The 18,461-nt window shown below is 37.5% G+C and overlaps 1 protein-coding gene across 1 annotated transcript; it reads right to left on the minus strand.

The window, feature by feature from the left end:
• Window positions 1–1,681: 1,681 nt before the first annotated feature.
• LOC142095159 (myosin-4-like) lies at window positions 1,682–15,118 on the minus strand. Its single transcript, XM_075177991.1, has 40 exons — window positions 15,012–15,118; window positions 14,396–14,609; window positions 14,158–14,301; window positions 13,891–14,047; window positions 13,614–13,641; window positions 12,928–13,042; window positions 12,758–12,850; window positions 12,468–12,531; window positions 12,280–12,378; window positions 12,069–12,172; window positions 11,848–11,986; window positions 11,426–11,544; window positions 11,194–11,343; window positions 10,930–11,100; window positions 10,043–10,352; window positions 9,836–9,900; window positions 9,658–9,745; window positions 9,460–9,577; window positions 9,116–9,239; window positions 8,891–9,027; window positions 8,554–8,809; window positions 8,206–8,448; window positions 7,883–8,059; window positions 7,630–7,775; window positions 7,398–7,488; window positions 6,921–7,310; window positions 6,622–6,748; window positions 6,415–6,533; window positions 5,952–6,148; window positions 5,289–5,472; window positions 4,918–5,083; window positions 4,259–4,383; window positions 3,671–3,979; window positions 3,381–3,584; window positions 3,163–3,288; window positions 2,755–2,925; window positions 2,490–2,594; window positions 2,311–2,406; window positions 2,073–2,204; window positions 1,682–1,815 (listed from the first exon to the last, which is right to left on the minus strand). The coding sequence occupies exons 2-40, from the start codon at window positions 14,594–14,596 to the stop codon at window positions 1,801–1,803; spliced, it is 5,805 nt and encodes a 1,934-aa protein (XP_075034092.1). The 5' UTR covers window positions 14,597–14,609; window positions 15,012–15,118; the 3' UTR covers window positions 1,682–1,800.
• Between the last annotated feature and the right edge of the window lie 3,343 nt (window positions 15,119–18,461).

Below are 18,461 nucleotides of genomic sequence, written 5' to 3' on the forward strand. Positions count from 1 at the left end.
TATAAATTCAGTGGGAGTTAGCCCTGACAAAATCTATAGGGCAAATGTGTAGGGTAGCATCTGTGCCGTTTGTCTTGTTAGTGTTCGATTTGGGCCCTGAATGCTCGATAGAATTTACTCCTTGTCATTGGGAAACTTTGTTTTAATTACTACACTAGGATGATCCATTCTTGTCCACTCCTTTATTTTTATGGAATTAAGGCATTTTTACATATAAAAATAACCTAAATTGGAGTAATGACATCCAATACCCATGCAAGCCATTCATTTATGTTCTAGAAATAAGTGATTTTTATATATTTTTATTTGACGCATTAATTACTGCACTTTAAGCACATTTTGTGTTATAGCAGCCAGGGAAGATCGTCTGTCTGCCAATATATCAACACTTCGCCTCTCATCAGTGATGCTCCATAAAATTGCTTGTGAAGCAAAAAGTATCACTATTAGTTCAGACAGCGATACTTAGGCCAAGAAGGAGATATTGGTGTGTATTGGTAAACTAGGTTAATGTCTGGTTAGTTGTTTGCTATGGCAGCAGTTCACTATAGGTGAAAGATGGAATGAATACAAAAAAAAGGGCTATGTGAAAATATGAGCTTCCACAAAGCATCATGGGCTTTAAGTGTTGACAATGTTCATAAAAATAGAGAAGTGGTGGGTGCATTAAGCTATATACACATTGTGATTTCTGATCTAACAGAATATTTATTAAAGTATGCAAACACCACACCTCACAATTGCCAACCTGCACCATGTTTTGTGGGGGAGTGCATGGTGGAGCCAAATTAAAGTCCAACTTCCTACTACTTCCTCACTTTTTATTAAAAATATGTTTAACTGAAAATACTTCTCAGTTTAGACTAATTTATGGCTTATTTTGATCACGAGAGTGAAGAGACATTGGGACGGTCTATTTTACAGTGTCATTTTTGTGTGTATGTGTCATCTTTTATTTTATTTAACAACGTGCACCTTAGAAATAGGCTTCTTTGCTGAAGTGCAACTGGAAGGTAAGAAATATGTCCTAATAAAATTATAGGGTGAGACCCGATCACTGTCAGCTTTGTGAGCTGGTGCAAAATTCACTCTTACTCTCTATGTTTTCTAACATATACCATCTCCCAGTTGCTGATACCACTTTTTCACCATTTTGACTTTTGTTTTTCCAAATCTGTCTCATCAAAAGTATGCTTTGTCTAGATTCATTTGATTTGCCTTAAATCACCAATAAAACTAAAATGTGTATAATGGATCTAGTACATTCACAATAGCATTTTAAAAAGCTCAGATTGCTTATCAGAACTATATATTAGATAATAAAATAATAATATAATTGAAGTAAACAATTTTAATCGGCATATCAGGCTTACGGTTTGTTGCCATTTTTAATGAGATTTTAGAGAGCCTAAATGGCTAATTACTGAGAACAATAATTTGTAGTGAAGTGCATAGAGGTTCCGGTCAAAGTTATATATCTTACCCCCTGTAAGGGCATTAGAACATCTATCTGTACATTTGTGAATATTACAAGATGCTTTTTTATAATGGATCTACTTTTTGGTTCAGCGACCTTTAAATCTTAACCTTCTTAGAAAATGTGACCTTTTGAATATCACACTCCCATATATTCTGCTATGTCACATTTTTGTAAAAAAAAAAATTAAACCACAAAACAGGACACTGTGCTGAGAATTTATTTGCCTCTAGAGTCAATGGATACTACAAAGCAGAACACGCTTTTACAAAACAGTCCATATTTTATGAACGCCTTTTGTAAAAATCTTCTGTTACGTTCTTCTACTCTTCTGCTTTCTGTGGGAAAAAGAAAGGAAAAATATTTTAGTAAATGATCACACATGTAATTATTTACATCTAGGCGTTTCAAGTATAAGCATAATTACTCAACTTTCATTTATTGGTAGTGAATAATGTCATACCATTTTGAAAATCAAGCTGGCTATAGTCAATATATGAACTTCTAATGGTAAAAATGTTATTTATATTTGTACATAATAATTAGTGATAGTTTTATCAGACCAAAGAGAGATTTCGGAACAGAATAATATTACCTTGCTAACATCACGGCTCTTGGCTCTTAGTTTGTTGACCTGTGATTCTGCAATGTCAGCACGTTCCTCGGCCTCCTCCAGCTCATGTTGGGTCTTCCTGAATCGGGACAGATGTACATTGGCTTGTTCCTCCTAGAACACAAAGTTGGTTATGAAGACATTTTTTTTTTTGGCTAATACATATATGTAAACTAACAAGATACAGACATATTATATGATCAAAGTAATATATACTTACAGTCTCTTCTGCCTGTCTCTTATAAGCTTTGACCTTCAACTGCAATTTGTCCACTAAGTCCTGAAGCCTGAACACATTCTTCTTATCCTCTTCAGACTGTTAAATAAAGGAGAACTTTATTAAATTGGTTCCATAGTGGATATATTCACATTTCAGGGTTTTTATTCCATATTATGTACCTGGTAAGTCAGTTCCTTGGCTCTCCTTTCGTATTTGCGCACCCCCTTGATGGCTTCAGAACTTCTCTTTTGTTCAGACTCCAATTCATTTTCAAGTTCACGTACCTGTAAAACAGCATATTATGTCAATGTGAACCATATTTTGCAGAAATATATATATATATTTTTATATATATATATATATATATATATATATATATATATATATATATATCATTTTTAATCTGCATTGCTATATGTTTTATGATCCAGCAACACTTTTTACCCTGGACTCCAGCTTTTGCAGTTGCTTCTTGCCACCTTTCATTGCCAGCTGTTCAGCCTCATCCAGACGATGTTGCAGGTCCTTCACTGTCTGTTCAAGGTTCTTCTTCATTCTCTCAAGGTGAGCGCTGGTGTCCTGCTCCTTTTTCAGCTCTTCAGCCATCATGGCAGCCTAAGACATTCAAGACGAAACCATGAATGTTTAAATGTCTTGTCATATGACAATGGTGTTCTACACATTGGACTATGACAGCTTCAGCTGAAACATGCCACTTTTCCAAAGCTAATTTAATTATCTGCTTTGAAAATGGTGAAGCTCTTGGTATATGTGTTTTATATAGCTATTTAGATTACTGTAGATTAACTGAAGTGAGGGCAAGCATACACAGGTAATTATGTCAGTACTTACATCTGTGATTGCCTTCTTGGCTTTGTCATCTGCATTCCTGGCTTCTTGGACTGCCTCTTCCACCTCAGTTTGAAGATGAGATATATCCGACTCAATCTTCTTCTTGGTGTTAATCAGGCTGGTGTTCTTTTGGATACATTGAGAAGTATTAGCATTTGACAAGGTGCATTGCCTAACAATATATCCCACTAGTGTGAAGAAAGAAACCTCAGCCTCACCTGGGAGTGGAGAAGTTGAACACGCTCAGTAACATCAAGAAGTTCTTGTTCAGCCACTTTGCGTCCACGCTCCGTTTGTTCCAGAGCTGACCTTATCTCTTCAGTCTCTACTGACATGAGGTTGTTCCTCCTCTCTACAATAGCCAGTTGTTCCTTCAGATCGTCAATTCCTCTAAGAGCATCATCAAGATGCAGTTGGGCATCCTAAATTGACATACATGTCATCAAAATGAGTATATTGCTATAAGTGATAAAATTATACGACAATTTATGCAGATCATTTATTGTACCTTAAATTGTCCCTGTACGTTCCTGAGTTGTTTCTGAGCCTCTGCAGCCTGGCGGTTGGCATGGCTAAGCTGAATCTCCATTTCATTAAGATCTCCCTCCATCTTCTTCTTCAGTCTGAGAGCATCATTTCTGCTTCTGATCTCAGAATCCAGTGTGCTCTGCATAGATTCCAGGGCTCTCTGACTGTTCCTCTTGAGCTGCTCAATCTCTTCATCCTTCTCAGCAACTTTTCTGTCAACTTCAGACTTTACTTGATTCAGCTCAAGCTGGACGCGCAGGATCTTGGCCTCTTCATGTTCCAAGGAGCCCTATGATTTACAGATTGATAGGTTTAGGGAATAATTGAAGCATTGTATCAACTAGTTTCAAAGCATAACATTTAGGGCCTGATTCATTAAGGAGAGTAAAGCAAAAAAAGAGTAAATTTGCACCTTGGTAAAACTATGTTGCATTAGAGGGGGAGGTAAATTTAAAATGTGGGGACAGGTTTATAGTTGGGATAGGGCATGTCCTAGAGCAATTTTAAATTTCAGTGTAAAAATAAAGCTATCAAGTATTAATGAATCATGCCCTTGTAGTCTACTTACCTCTGCTTCTTCAAGTGCTGATTGAAGGTCAGACTTTTCCTGTTCAACTTGTTTTTTGGCTTTTTCAATTTCATGGATGCTCTTTCCAGACTCAGCAACTTGTTCTGTTAAGTCAGAGATCTCCTCTGCAACCATAAAGAAAAGAGCAAGTGAGTCAACCACTGCAAGATAAAGGTTTATACCCCTGCTTCTAAGAATAATGGTTTTACTTAAACATAAATATATTATTTCTAACAAATGTAAAATAGTTCATGTGTACAGTTGTAATAGCCAAGATATTATAGGAATCTACTAAAAAAAAATATTGTTTATCATCTAAATCATAAATAGGCAGACTAAAATCATAAAGAGACATACTAAAATCATAAAAAGGCAGACTAAAATCATAAAAAGGCAAACTAAAATCATAAAGAGGCATACTAAAATCATAAAAAGGCATACTAAAATCATAAAGAGGCAGACTAAAATCATAAAGAGACATACTAAAATCATAAAAAGGCAGACTAAAATCATAAAGAGGCAGACTAAAATCATAGAGACATACTAAAATCATAAAAAGGCATACTAAAATCATAAAAAGGCAGAATAAAATCATACAAAGGCAGACTAAAATCATTAAAAGGCAGAATAAAATCATACAAGGGCAAATAAGAACTTACGTTGTAGGTTCTTATTTTCTCTCTTTAGTGTTTCAAGTTGATCAAGTGATTCCTCATATGAATTTTTCATCTTGAAAACTTCTGTGCTTAGGGATCTTGATTCCTTCTGAGAAGCTTCAAGTTCAGCCTGGGCTTCCTCATATTTTTGTTTCCAGTCTGACAGGACCTATAGAGCGCAAGATAATATTGTTAAATTAATGACATCTTCCACTTAGAGCACCCATACCATAAAACCAGTGTTTTTACTTATCTCTCTTACTGTGTCATAATTTTAAGTTCCAAACTGTTTGCAAAGTTATGCTACACTTTTTGCAAAGTATAATACCTTAAACAAGTATTCTGTACAATGTTATCTGCAACTGGCAACAAACCTTGTCAAAGTTCCTCTGCTTCTTATCAAGGGCAGCACAAGCTGAGTTTGAACGTTCTACATCTACCATGAGGTCCTCAACTTCACCTTGAAGTCTTTGTTTGGTCTTCTCCAGAGAGGCGCACTTTGAATTGACAGCCTCAATTTGCTCCTCAGCTTCTTGAAGGCGCTGAGCCAACTTTTTCCTGTTATTCAAGTAAATAATAAATTTAGGACTCCAATAACTTATGAACTGAAAGGCATGGCCCATGTCATGTGAAGTTTTTTCATTCTTTGCTTTCTATGCAATATAATAGTTACAGTTTTCTTTTCTCAACAGTCCTGGTGATTTGACTTAGGTAGTAGGAATAATCCAAGACAGTCCAGGGAAAACCTGGACACCTAGGAGCTCTCGGTGTATGTAATGTTTATGTTAGACTAAAAGTGGTTAAAATCCAAAGCTGGTTACAGCAGATTTTTTGCAATGTGATTTAGACTTATACAAGCCATATTGATGGGGAGTGAAAGCATATTATTGCCATAGGTAGGAATCCATAGTCACCATTAATAGCCAACATTCAATCTTTCTATCCTTGAAATTAAGACAATCCAAAAGCGATTCAATCCCAGTTTATACAATGCAATTTGGAGTTCGAGATCTTCACTCGAATTGATGTAAACTTACTTTGCTTCTTCCAGTTCCTCTGTGCGCTGAATGGCGTCTGTCTCGTATTTTGTTCTCCACTGAGAAACTTCACCGTTGGCCTTGGACAATGAACGCTGCAGCTCAGCCTTAGCCTCCTGTTCCTCTTCATATTGTTCCCTCAATAGATCACAGTCATGGCGGGCAGATTGAAGTGCGTGAGCAAGTGCGTTCTTGGCCTAGACGTTGGTTGGATATTTAGTTTATGTAAGTCATAATAACAGAAAGGGGCAGTCATGTGACAGCTATATGTTTTATCTTGGAGAAAATACAGTGATTTCAGAAAATAATTAGGCAATATGGCAATATTTTATGTTACAATGAAGGAGTGAATTTGTGAGTGGAAGAAGTGGCTATTAGTGGGGGGTGAGTCAATGCTGGTTTTAGACTTAAAATTTGGAATTAAACTATATGTCAATTCTTCTTAAACACTCCAACAGAATACCTTTGCTTCTTCTTCCAGGTGCCTCTTCAACTCTTCAGTTTGTTGGGTGAAGGCCTGTTTACCCCTGGAAAGCTGGGAAACTAAAGATTCTTTTTCCTCCAGCTGACGACCATATTCACCTAATTAACACAAGGAACTTACAGTCAAGACTCCTTTTGTTTTGTTTCTAATTTGTTTCTATTGTTTTAGTAGGTAGGCCAAAATTACCATTTTCTGTCTGAAGACGTGCTTTTTGAGTGTTCAAGTCATTAAGTACTCTTACATGCTCCTCCTCCTTTGTCTTGACTTCACTGTACTGGTCCTCTAGCGTTCTGCACACTTTTTCCAAGTTTGACTACAATGTAAAATAAACAAATTATTCTTTTATATTAGGTTAGAAGTCGATAATGCAATAAATATCTGATAAGATAGAATAAAACGTAATAAAATATAAAACAAACATAGTGGCTGGCAAATGGTGCTGCAAACATTTTAATGTTAATTCCTTTACATTTTAGCGTACTTACTTTGGCTTTAGAGACAGATTCCATGTTACTGGCAAGGTCATCAATCTCCATCTTAAGTTCACTCTTCTCCTTTTCCAGTTTCTGTTTAACACGCTGAAGGTTATCAATTTGTTCTCCAAGCTCAGCGGAGCTGTCAGCGTGCTTCTTCCGGAGAGCGGAAGCAGTGGCTTCATGCTGTAGGGTGGCCTCCTCCAGGTCCCGTCGCATCTTCTGGAATTCTGCCTCGCGCTTCTTGTTCAACTCAATCTGAGCAGAGGTCGCTCCACCGGCTTCTTCCAGGCGCTCGCTGATCTCTTCAAGCTCCCTGGCATGGTCTGCACGTTGCTTCTCTGCCTTAGCACGAGCTGCGCGTTCTGCCTCAATTTCTTCTTCAAGCTCCTCAATACGGGCCTAAAAATAGACAGAAATCAGTCTTATCATGTAAGCATTGTGACAAGAAAATCACATTAATATATTAATGAATCTCAGATACAACACCTGGAGCTCTTTAATTTTCTTTTGCAGTTGAGATGCCAGAGCCTGCTCATCTTCAATCTTACTCTGGAGCTGGCTGACTTCAAACTCCTTCCTGTTGAATTAAATGGAATAATTGTATTATGTTGCAAGCCATGTGATCCTGCATTAAATGTACAATGCAGAAAACTATACATACATTGTTTAGGGTACTATAACCCCATGACCGTTAAATGTCACGGATAGAAATTCTTACTTTTTAACTTTTTCATCCAGCTGTTGCTTGTCGTTTTCCAAGTCCATTGTAGACTCCTGGGCCAACTTCAGATCACCCTCCAGCTTCCTCTTTGATCTCTCCAAGTCCATGCGGAGCTTTTTCTCTTGTTCAAGAGATCCCTCAAGCTATGAGAATAAAACATTTGTTAACCATTGGCTTTTCCCCATCGTTTTGTATAACTTTCTAAACAGGCATCATGTTGATGATGGCATTTTGTTATGCATCCACATACATCATCAACTTGCTGCTCCAACTTAGTCTTGGCCTTGGTGAGGGTATTGACTTTGTCCTCTTCTGCTTGTAGGTCATCCAAAGTCTGTTGGTGAGCTTCTTGAAGTGCTTTCTTTTCTTTTGAAAGTTTGGCTATGCTCTCATCGAGAACAGCCATTTCTTCAGTTAGGTTCTTAACCTATAATATGGCAAAAAAAAGTATCCACAATTATTCACAGAAATGTAAAAAATAGACTCTGCAAGCAATAAGTGATGTTTGATTTCTTGCTCAGGTCTACATATTTGGATTGCATGATAGCTGATGTAACATAGTAATGAAATTACTTTGTTTTCTGTGGCGTGTTTCTCTTTTTCTACTTTGGCCAAAGTTAGCTCAAGATCATCAATGTCCTTTTTCAGTTCAGAGCACTCATCTTCCAGTTTCCTCTTCTTGGCTGTTAATTCAGCATTTGATTCTTCTTCATCTTCAAGCCTCTCATTAACCTCCTTGATTTTGGCTTCCAGCTGAATCTTGGCTTTGATGAGACCTTCACATCTTTCCTCTGCATCTGAAAGGCTCTCAGATTCCTGTAAAACACATTAAAAATATAAGTTAGTCATTCATATCTGTATTATATAATGTTTTCCAAGCTGTACTATTTATATTGTGATTACAAACTGTTAATCGCTTACAGATGTGACTTGGAGTTGCAGATCATTCTTCTCCTGTAGAATGGAGACCATCTTCTCCTCTAGCTCCTTTCTCTTTGCTTCTGACTTGACCAGAGCCTCCTTTGTCTTCTCAAACTCTTCCTTCATGTTGGCCATCTCTTTTTCAGATTCAGCACTCTTCAGAAGAGGCTTGATCTTGAAGTACAGTTTCATCCATGGCCAATGTTTAACATTCATGAATGAGCGAACATTGTACTGAATGCAGAAGATGGACTCTCTAAAATGAAAACATATTTGGATTTGTCATTTCACCGACAGCTACTAGATATGTCATAACTGTTTTTAAATGTGAAAGTACCTCCTCTCCATCATCCTCTTGAACTCAACTCTCATGAGGTACCCTCTGCATATAGCCTGAGTACGAGTGATCAATTGTGCCAGCTTTTCATCTCGCATCTCTTCAAGGGTACCCAGTAAACCAGCTTTAAAGAATACCTATAAACCAAGCAACTTGGGTTAAAACTAAGCACGTTTTTTTATGAGATTTTTGCATAAAGTAAAACACAATTAATTTAGGAAGTACCTTAGTGTGTCCAAATTTATATTGGGTGTGGTCAACATCAATGGACCCAAGAAGCTTCTCTGAAGCCTTCTTGCTGTCAATGAACTGTCCTTCAGGGATGGCACTTGCATTTAGGACCTTGTAACTGTATTGAGAAGACAAGGTAGGGTGGTAAATTGAATTGTACAAATCTGCTTAGATTAAATAGCCACTGCATTATACAAAAAAAACTAAAAACATCTGTAAATTTCTATTGAAATTGTTCGGACTGGATAAATATCAATCACCACCACACATAACAAGAAAAAACTTTTATTGTAGTAGAGGCACTTCCTTGTTAAACATAATAAATAACTGATCCATACCGTTGTTTGAAGTCAGCATAGATGATTCTGCTGGGAAATCCTTTCCTGCAAATCCTAATGCCTTCAAGGACACCATTACACCTGAGCTGGTGCATGACCAGGTAATGATCCATAGTACCTAAAGATATCAAACCAATAGTAAGTTGAAATAGGAATTGTGTTTTCCAACTAGTACACAAATGGTGTAGCTCAACATACCTGGAGTTTTAGTTTCATTGGGGATCAGACAACGTACAAAGTGGGGGTGGGTGCTTCTCAAGTTGCTCATCAGCTTGTTCAGATTTTCCTGAAGATACATAATAATGATCAGCATCAGAATATCCAAGAAAAGATATAAAAATATATATATTTTTGCACCATAGTCAACTACATTTACCCTGAAAAGAGCAGACACAGTCTGGAAAGAGGAACCCTTCTTCTTAGCTCCCTTCTTGCCAGCATCTGCAAATGAATTAATATTACTTGGTGGTGTCCTGTAAGTCAATGTTGACAGTGATGATAATTGTGTGGATATCATGCCTGTGGTATACTGTCTAGTGATGGAGATGATATTTCTCCTAAAGGACAATAAATAACGTAATACCTGCGTCTGTACCAGCATGGGCAGCATAGAGGAAAGCTAATAGCTTCACTGAAGACTTCTGGTAGAGCCCAATGACAGTTTCATTCAGTGGGTCCTTGTTCTTGTCAAGCCATCCACTGATGTTGTAATCTACTGTCCCTGCATAGTGGACCAGCGAGAAGTGGGCCTCTGCTTTCCCTTTACCAGGTTTAGGTTTCTGGAAGTTGTTGGTCTTGCCAAGATGTTGATCGTACAACTTGTTCTTGAATGAAGTGTCTGTAGCCTTGGGGAACATGCACTCCTCTTCAAGGATGGAGAAGATGCCCATTGGCTGAACAAAGAAAAGCAATTATTAATACTTAATATTCTTGGTTGTGTGTTGAACATTTCTTAAAAGTCTCCAGAAAAATGCATAGCCATATGTCTTAATATATTTTTCAATGTGTAATTTTGTCAGATTCATGTAGTTGTATATATACAATATATAAGTCCGTAAATATAATTAGCAAATACACATATGATGTCATTCTAGAACTTTAACTTTCCTCTTTCACAAAATGTAGATTGTTGTATTATATTTAACTATGTACATTGTTAATTTCAGGAGACAAAAATTATCTTATGCACCCCATCCTCTATTTGATTGATCTGTTGCTTTGGGGAACATGCACTCTTCTTCAAAGATGGATAAGATGCTCATTGGCTGCATAATAAATGGAGAAACACTCAATAAAATGGATACATTGTGAACACTATACAAATGTTTTGTGTTCTTAGATGAAATGCACTAAAGCCTTTCTTTTAGGTGTTAACCATAATATTGCAGCACTAAGTGATATAACTACTTATTTGATCTAATTTGATGTTACTTTAAACGGTAACATCCCTGTTATTTCTGCTTTGTATACCTTCTCAATAAGCTCAATGCAGGCAGCCAAGTCCATGCCGAAGTCGATGAACTCCCACTCGATTCCTTCCTTCTTGTACTCCTCTTGTTCCAGCACAAACATGTGATGGTTGAAGAACTGTTGCAGTTTCTCATTGGTGAAGTTGATACACAGTTGTTCTAAGCTGTTGAACTGGTCACAAGAAGGCAAATTATTCAATTAATATCACATAAATGTAACACACGCAGGTATCATAACTTTATCAAGTTTCGTTATGTTACTTACATCAAAGATCTCAAAGCCAGCAATGTCCAAGACACCGATGAAGTGCTGTCTCGGCTGCTTAGTGTCCAGCTGCTGGTTGATACGGATGACCATCCACAAGAACATCTTCTCATAGATAGACTTGCCCAAGGCACCAACTGAGTTATAAACCTTTGAAAAAATTATACCGATGTCATCATTGCGTTACAGCTTTTGAATTCAAACTCATTTTGTGTCACTGAAATGTATTTACCTGTTGGACAGTTTGACCTTTGGTCACAAATTCATTTCCGACTTTGACTCTAGGGTAGCACAAAGCCTTGAGAAGATCAGCTGAGTTCAGACCCATCAGATAGGCGCACTTGTCAGCCACTGTACAACAATTTTAAGGATACATTTTAAAAAATATGAAACATCTTATTGAAGTATAGACGCTGTGTATACATGTAGCCCAAACAAGAAGCTTGTATATGAATACAGTATAAGAGTTGTATGTTGAACAGGTATTTGGCAGGTAAATAACTTGCCTTTCAAGTTGTCAGGGATTTAAATTTGAGGCTATCAAATCTAATAAAAAAAACAAAACTTCTGAATATTTGTGTACTTTAAATGCACTTTATGTGGTATTGAAAGTTTGTACATTATTTTGATGCTGAGAGATTTTTTTCCCCCCACCTTCTGTGCCGTCTGGCTCGGCCTGCTCCTCTCTTTGCTTCTGCTTGAACTTCATGTTGCCATGATGCATTACGGCACCGGTCAGTTTGTAGATACCCATCTTCTCATCTGAATTGAAACCCAGGATATCGATAGCTTGCTGCAATCAAAAGTCAATATAGTCAAGATGGAATTCAGATGGATAAGTTCCTTCGGTGCTTAAAATAAGATATTAAACTTACATCAGTAGCCATCAACTCCTCTTGGTCATCAATGCTGGCCACTGTGATCTCACCTTGGCTGATATATGGGAAGTCATACGGGTTTGTTGTAATCAGGAGCTGGTCTATAATAGTATGAAATGTTTTTCATGACAATACGTCGTGATCATAACTATGCAACCCATTACCCATCTTTTTTTAAAAAGGCAGAAATTGCTTAGTGGTAAATTACCAATCAGCTCTGGCTTCTTGTTGCACATGACCTGATAGAAGATGTGGTAGCTCCTTTCAGCAGACAGCTGGAATGTTACTCTGGATTTTTCCAGAAGATCTGAACAAATAATTAAACTTTAGGAAAAGTCCAAAGATAAAATGTGCCACAAAAAAAAGCACTATAAGTTTATACATATCTAAACTTACAAGTTTCAATGTCAGCAGAAGAAAGTTTTCCTGTGGCCCCGAAGTGGATTCTGATGAATTTGCCCTAGTATTTTATTAACATGAAGAGAAATTTGTTCACTGGTTATTTTCTTGGCAAAAAAATATTGAAGGTTTTTGAGCATTGGATTTTGTTTGACAAAAAAATGTGCTTGTAATGCACGTCAAATTAATGCAAAAGACCAAACTGATCATGAAAACTCGATGCGATAGGGCAATTCATGCCTATGGTTTATTTATAGCAAGATCATTTTTTTTTAGGACACACTTACAAAGCGGGATGAGTTGTCATTCCTAACGGTCTTGGCATTACCAAAGGCTTCCAGCAGAGGGTTGGCTTGAATAATTTGATCTTCCAGAGTCCCCTATATAAATGAAATTTGTAAATAAGATATTCTGGATATATAAAAGAGGTCCTAACATGAAAGAAACGCTAACAAACCTGGATTTTTCCAGGCTGTTGTTCTTCTTTTTTCTTGTCACCAGTAGCTGCAATAGTTGCAAAGTACTGGATGACACGTTTCGTGTTCACAGTCTTCCCGGCACCAGATTCTCCACTGAGGGTCAAAGAAAGAAGACTTTAAGTTGTAATTGTCTACAATAGTCTTTACTTTAAAATGAGTGATCTGGCAAATGAAAGAGTGGATTGCCCATTTACTCAGTGGTCAAAGTGGCCGCTATACAGTGGTATGCCATACCGCCACTTCTCCTACTGCTGTGATTATAAAACTATCAAATTCCATCCACCTACATTTCCCATACCGACACTTCTAAATTTAAAGGCTCATTCCTGAAGGGCTACATTGACTCATTGACAATAATTGTTCCTAATGAGAGCAATATTTAAGTGATAAGCAGTTACTAACTTTAAAGGGACTGATGCTTATTCCTTAATATTATTAGCTTCCTGTGCTATATTTATTTTTGAGGTCCATAAATGCAATCTCTAGATATTTACTGATAAAATCACAAAATGTAACTATGGGTGGCCTTTGTGTTTCTATACATTAGTTGAGATTGTGCTCAATAATGTCTATATCATGTCATAATATTTCATATTTGCAAACTTGGACATTTGCTGCATACATTTTTACTATTAAAGTTACCTTAAAGTTGACTAATACTTACGTAATTAGGACAGACTGATTTTCACGATCTGTTGAAGAAAAGAAGATACAAAAATATAGTGTAGTTTAAAATATTAAATAATAGTAGCAATAACAGTCTAATTTATGCATGTTTTTTGTGAATGGCACAAGTGCAACTCACAGCAGATTAAATAATTGTGGGGTTTCTATGAAACTTAAAAATTAAAGATTATAGTAGAATAAATTGTATATACAATGTCAGGTTGTAATAATACAACAACAAATTCTTTCCACGTTAGATTCTAAACAGAACTCACCAGTCAACATGGACTGATAGGCGTTATCAGAGATGGAGAAGATGTGTGGTGGGGCCTCCATTCGTTTCTTGCCTCTGTAGCCATTGACCACCTCAGGGTTGTACACGGGCAGCCACTTATAGGGGTTGACTGTGGCACAAAATAGCCCAGAATAGGTCTGGAGATAAAAGTATAATTAAAAAAGTATAATTCAAATAATTCAAGTATTGTGTAGTAGAAATGATTACTCTTTTATTTAAAGCAAATAGAGAAGTCTGTGAGGCTTACGTAGATCATCCAGGCGGCATAACGCTCTTTGAGGTTATACAGGACAGATGGTTCGTTCAAGTGGGTCATCATAGCCATGTCTTCAATTTTGTCGTACTTTGGCGGGTTCATGGGGAAAACTTCATCATCCTTTACTGTTACAGTCTGTAAAGAACAGGGATGTACGATAAGAAGTCAGCACTCGCTTAATAATGTGCCATCCTTCTAAGAGAGCCATTCACTACAAATGTAAACTTACGGTGTTGTCTTCCTTCTTTACTGTTACTTTTCCACCTTCTCTACTTGTGATAACTCCTTTTACGTACATCGTCTTGGGGTCAATCACAAAGGTAGATGTTTTGGCATCAAAGGGGCGATTTTGTGCCTCTATCCTCTCCTTTTCTGACTTTCGGAGGTATTGGGCTGCCGGCCCAAACACGGCCATCTCCCCGTCACCCATGGCTGATGACTTTCTGTATGAAAAGATTAAAACATTTTTAGTCAACGTTAGTTATCCGTGGATCTCTCTTGGTGATGTATACTGGAAGTCAGGGGGTGAGATGAAACATGAAACTTAAATAAAGCTAAACGTGGCTTTGAAATGGCATCACCTGTTTGAATTTACCGATCCGACATCTACAATAATCTTACATGATTGCTTTGAATACTTTTATCGAAACCTTCTAATGTTTTTCCAACTATGTTTATATAACACATTCCACTTATTGTATTAGTTCTATTAACATGATAATACTAAAGACAAGTTTATAAACCTGCCCCAACAGACAAAATAGAATGTTAGGATGACTGAGTGTTCTAAAGTTATCTTAGTTCAGATATTATCATTGGTAAAGTGTGTAAATTGGGTCTCATACCTTTTAGTATCCTTCTAAGATGGAAGAAAAGGTTTAAAGGATAGCTGTGGAAGAAGAAAATAGCTGTTTAACTTATTGGATTTAACATTTTGTTCTCTACCTCTCTTCTTCTGTCTCTCTCGCTATCCCTCCGTCTCTTTCCCTCTCACCCTCCTTTATCATTGCCAGGGGAGGGCTGGCAAATTTTAGGGGGGCAAGACTTGACTCAGCAGCCTATTAGGAACATTTTAAAGGAAAAAAATCCAGGTAGCCCATTGACCCAGCCCAAGGAAGTCCACTATGGGATGGGTCCAGTGGGCAGATGCCCCCTTGGCCCCCAACCAATCCTGCCCCTGTCCAAAGTCTCTCTCTATCCCAACCTTCTGCTATCTCTCTCTCTAAATCTTCTTTCACTCCTTTCTCTTTCTATCTCTCTCCCTTATTCTATTTCAATCTCTGTATTATACCCTTATATCTATTTATCTATACAGCAGAAACACTTTAGTTATACTCAAGTACACTAAGAACTGGAGACCATTACTCCCAGTTCTTCTGATGTTCGGATAATACATAAATAATAATAATCTTGATACTAGGGGTTACAAGGAAACCAATATTTGCTCCCCAATAATACTAATAAAACAAATAAGCAAATAATTTAGATTTTATGCAGAATTAATTTGTCCTTAGGTTTTTCTAACATTTATAGAAAATCCATTCAAAACACGCGCTACATATATTCAAAAAATACATTCTAATTTAACAGAAAATGAGTGTAATATTTATATACAATATTTTAGTATTTGCTAACAGTTTTTTATGCAGTGGCTAAATATCATGCAGTGATTTACAGAGAATTTATAATCACTTACATTAGTCCCTGCTTAAATTTACGTTAGTCCTCATCTTATAATGTATAGTCCCTACCCCATGGACACACACTAGGTTGAATCTCATCAGAAGCCAAGTAAGCTACCAGTAGAGTGTGGAAGGAAACTCAATCTCCCGTAAGAAATCCACGCAAACACAGGGAGAACTCCACACAGATACGACCCAGCTCAGGATCGAACCCACGACCCCAGTGCTGAGAGGCAGCAATGCTAACCATCATGGCACAGTGCTTCCCATTTGATTTTATACAGTAGCCAGTAGCAGGCTTGGCTTGCAGACAGGGGAGCATCTGCCCCCCAGAATGGTCCCATAGTGGGCTACTTTGGGCTAGGTCACTGGGTCACCTGCATTTTTTTTTTTTTTTAAAATGCTTAGTCGAGTCTTGCCCCATGGGCTAAAATTTGCCAGCCCTCCCCTGACAGTAGCTATAAAAATGGTTCATTGAGCTATATTTACATGTGCTGCATACCTCGTTGTTTTTGTTTTCTAACATATATACAAATACATCTTAAATAAATAAAAAGTATTGATTTTGGTAAGAATTAGTTTAAAATATATATATATAGTTTTCTGTTGATTGGGGAATAAAAGAAACAACTGAATGATAATCCTCTATTCTGGGATATAATACAGAGATGATGGTATAACAGACATCAGTGGACCAGCTTACCTCTAGTAGCAGAGCAGAAGGATAGATTGACTCTACTCCTCTAATACTTTTATAGGCTGCGATGTTGCCACTTCAGCCTTATTGCTCTCTATATTTGGAAATTAATATTAGGGGCTCTGAGTAAATGTGTTGATGCAGTAGTTTTACTTCTGTCCACCCCTGTGCGATACAAGATATGCCCGGTACACGAAGAGTAAGCATATGGACAAGCCATTTTTTGTATAAAGTGTCATCTGAAACGTGTTTATGTCCAAGCTGCCCTGATTCCCAATATAGAACGGTGATTTGAAACAGAACAGGGATATCTATGTCACTATGGACCAGAACGAGTTTCCATATAATTCTCAATGAAGTTTTATTTCATATGTATTCATGGTACAGGCCGGGTATCATATTCAATGAAACAGATGCCTTTGTGTTGACAGTTGTCTATAAACTATGTGACTGTGAGGCAAAATGTGTACAATGTAACTAATTGTTTATTACAGCTGAAAGACTTTAGTAACTTACATAGATGTGATCATTCCCTTTCCGGAACTTTTCTTTTTTTCTTTTTTTTCATACATGGCATTTTCCCATTTCATTTATTTGCAGTTTTATTTTTATGTAATTTTAGATTTAAAGTAATTCTATCGTGAACAAATATAGGTTGGTGGTGTGACACTAATGTTACAGAAATAAAGCGTCACGTTATCATTTCCGTGTCGGTGTCTGCCCAGGGACACTGAAAGAGCTATAATTGCTCAAATTATCTGCCACCTAATTACTGAGCTTCAAAATACTCCACTAAGTGGAAATACAGCCACCTAGAGGTATTGGACAAACGATGGAAACACTTATGTAAAGTCATACTGGTAGGTCAATTGGCTGTTAACAACTTGACCCTAGTCTGTCTGTCTGTCTGTCTGTCTGTCTGTCTGTCTGTCTGTGTGTGTCTGTCTCTGTCTGTGTCTGTCTGTCTGTCTCTGTCTGTCTGTTTCTGTGTGTGTGTCTGTCTCTGTCTGTGTCTGTCTGTCTGTCTGTCTGTGTGTCTGTCTGTGTGTGTGTGTGTCTGTCTCTGTCTGTGTCTGTCTGTCTGTCTGTCTGTCTGTCTGTCTGTGTGTGTCTGTCTCTGTCTGTGTCTGTCTGTCTCGGTCTGTCTGTTTCTGTGTGTGTGTGTATGTTAGGGAATTTAGATTGTAAGCCCCAATGGGGCAGGGACTGATGTGAGTGAGTTCTCTGTACAGCGCTGCGGAATTAGTGGCGCTATATAAATAAATGGTAATAATAATAGTCTGTTGGACCAAAGTCTGTTATTATCCAGGAGAGGTACAGCACCATTCTACCCCAAGAAATTCACTTAACTTTGCAGCAGACTGGTGGCAGCGAACTCCCCCGTCCCTCCAGGCCATTGGTAATAGGGTCTGGCTTACTCAACGTGTGGATTACATGACCAGTGTCATTCGCAATTCATCAAGATCTTTCACCAAGGTCTGGGACCCTTCGCTCTCTTATTTCCAAGCCCGTTCTCCATTATTGTGACTCCACATTCTCCATTGTCCTCACCTTCTTTACTCTTTCCTCAGTGCTAATCTTATCTCCTAACTTGGAATTAGCCAATCTACGTCTCTCTCCCTTTTCCCTTCTTGTTCATCTCTTGGTCAATCACTGTGCTCCATTTTGTATTACTCCTCCATTGGGCTTTACCGTTACTACGCTGGTCGTAGTTTCTACTTATTTCCCTTGCTTATATTTGGATACCCTCGATGTTGGTTGTATTTTGTTTCATGACCATGCAAAAATAAAATGTATAAAAAAAAAAAGAAATTTACTTAACTGGCGGCTGGTTCATGGTGGTGGAAACACCTAGAATACCCCATAAATACTTGATTGGGCTTACATCTGGTGACTGAGAAGGCTATGATATATGG

Source organism: Mixophyes fleayi, chromosome 6 (assembly GCF_038048845.1).
Source record: "Mixophyes fleayi isolate aMixFle1 chromosome 6, aMixFle1.hap1, whole genome shotgun sequence".
NCBI classification, from domain to species: Eukaryota; Metazoa; Chordata; class Amphibia; order Anura; family Limnodynastidae; genus Mixophyes; species Mixophyes fleayi.

Bases quoted from the DNA above. Each gene is read 5' to 3' on its own strand.
- LOC142095159 (XM_075177991.1), bottom strand. From the start codon at position 14,596: ATGGGTGACGGGGAGATGGCCGTGTTTGGGCCGGCAGCCCAATACCTC. The intron at 14,302-14,395 runs GTAAGTTTACAT...TGTTCTTTACAG, and splicing joins TAAAGAAGGAAGACAACACC to ACTGTAACAGTAAAGGATGA. The intron at 8,810-8,890 runs GTACTTTCACAT...TTTTCATTTTAG, and splicing joins AAGAGGATGATGGAGAGGAG to AGAGTCCATCTTCTGCATTC.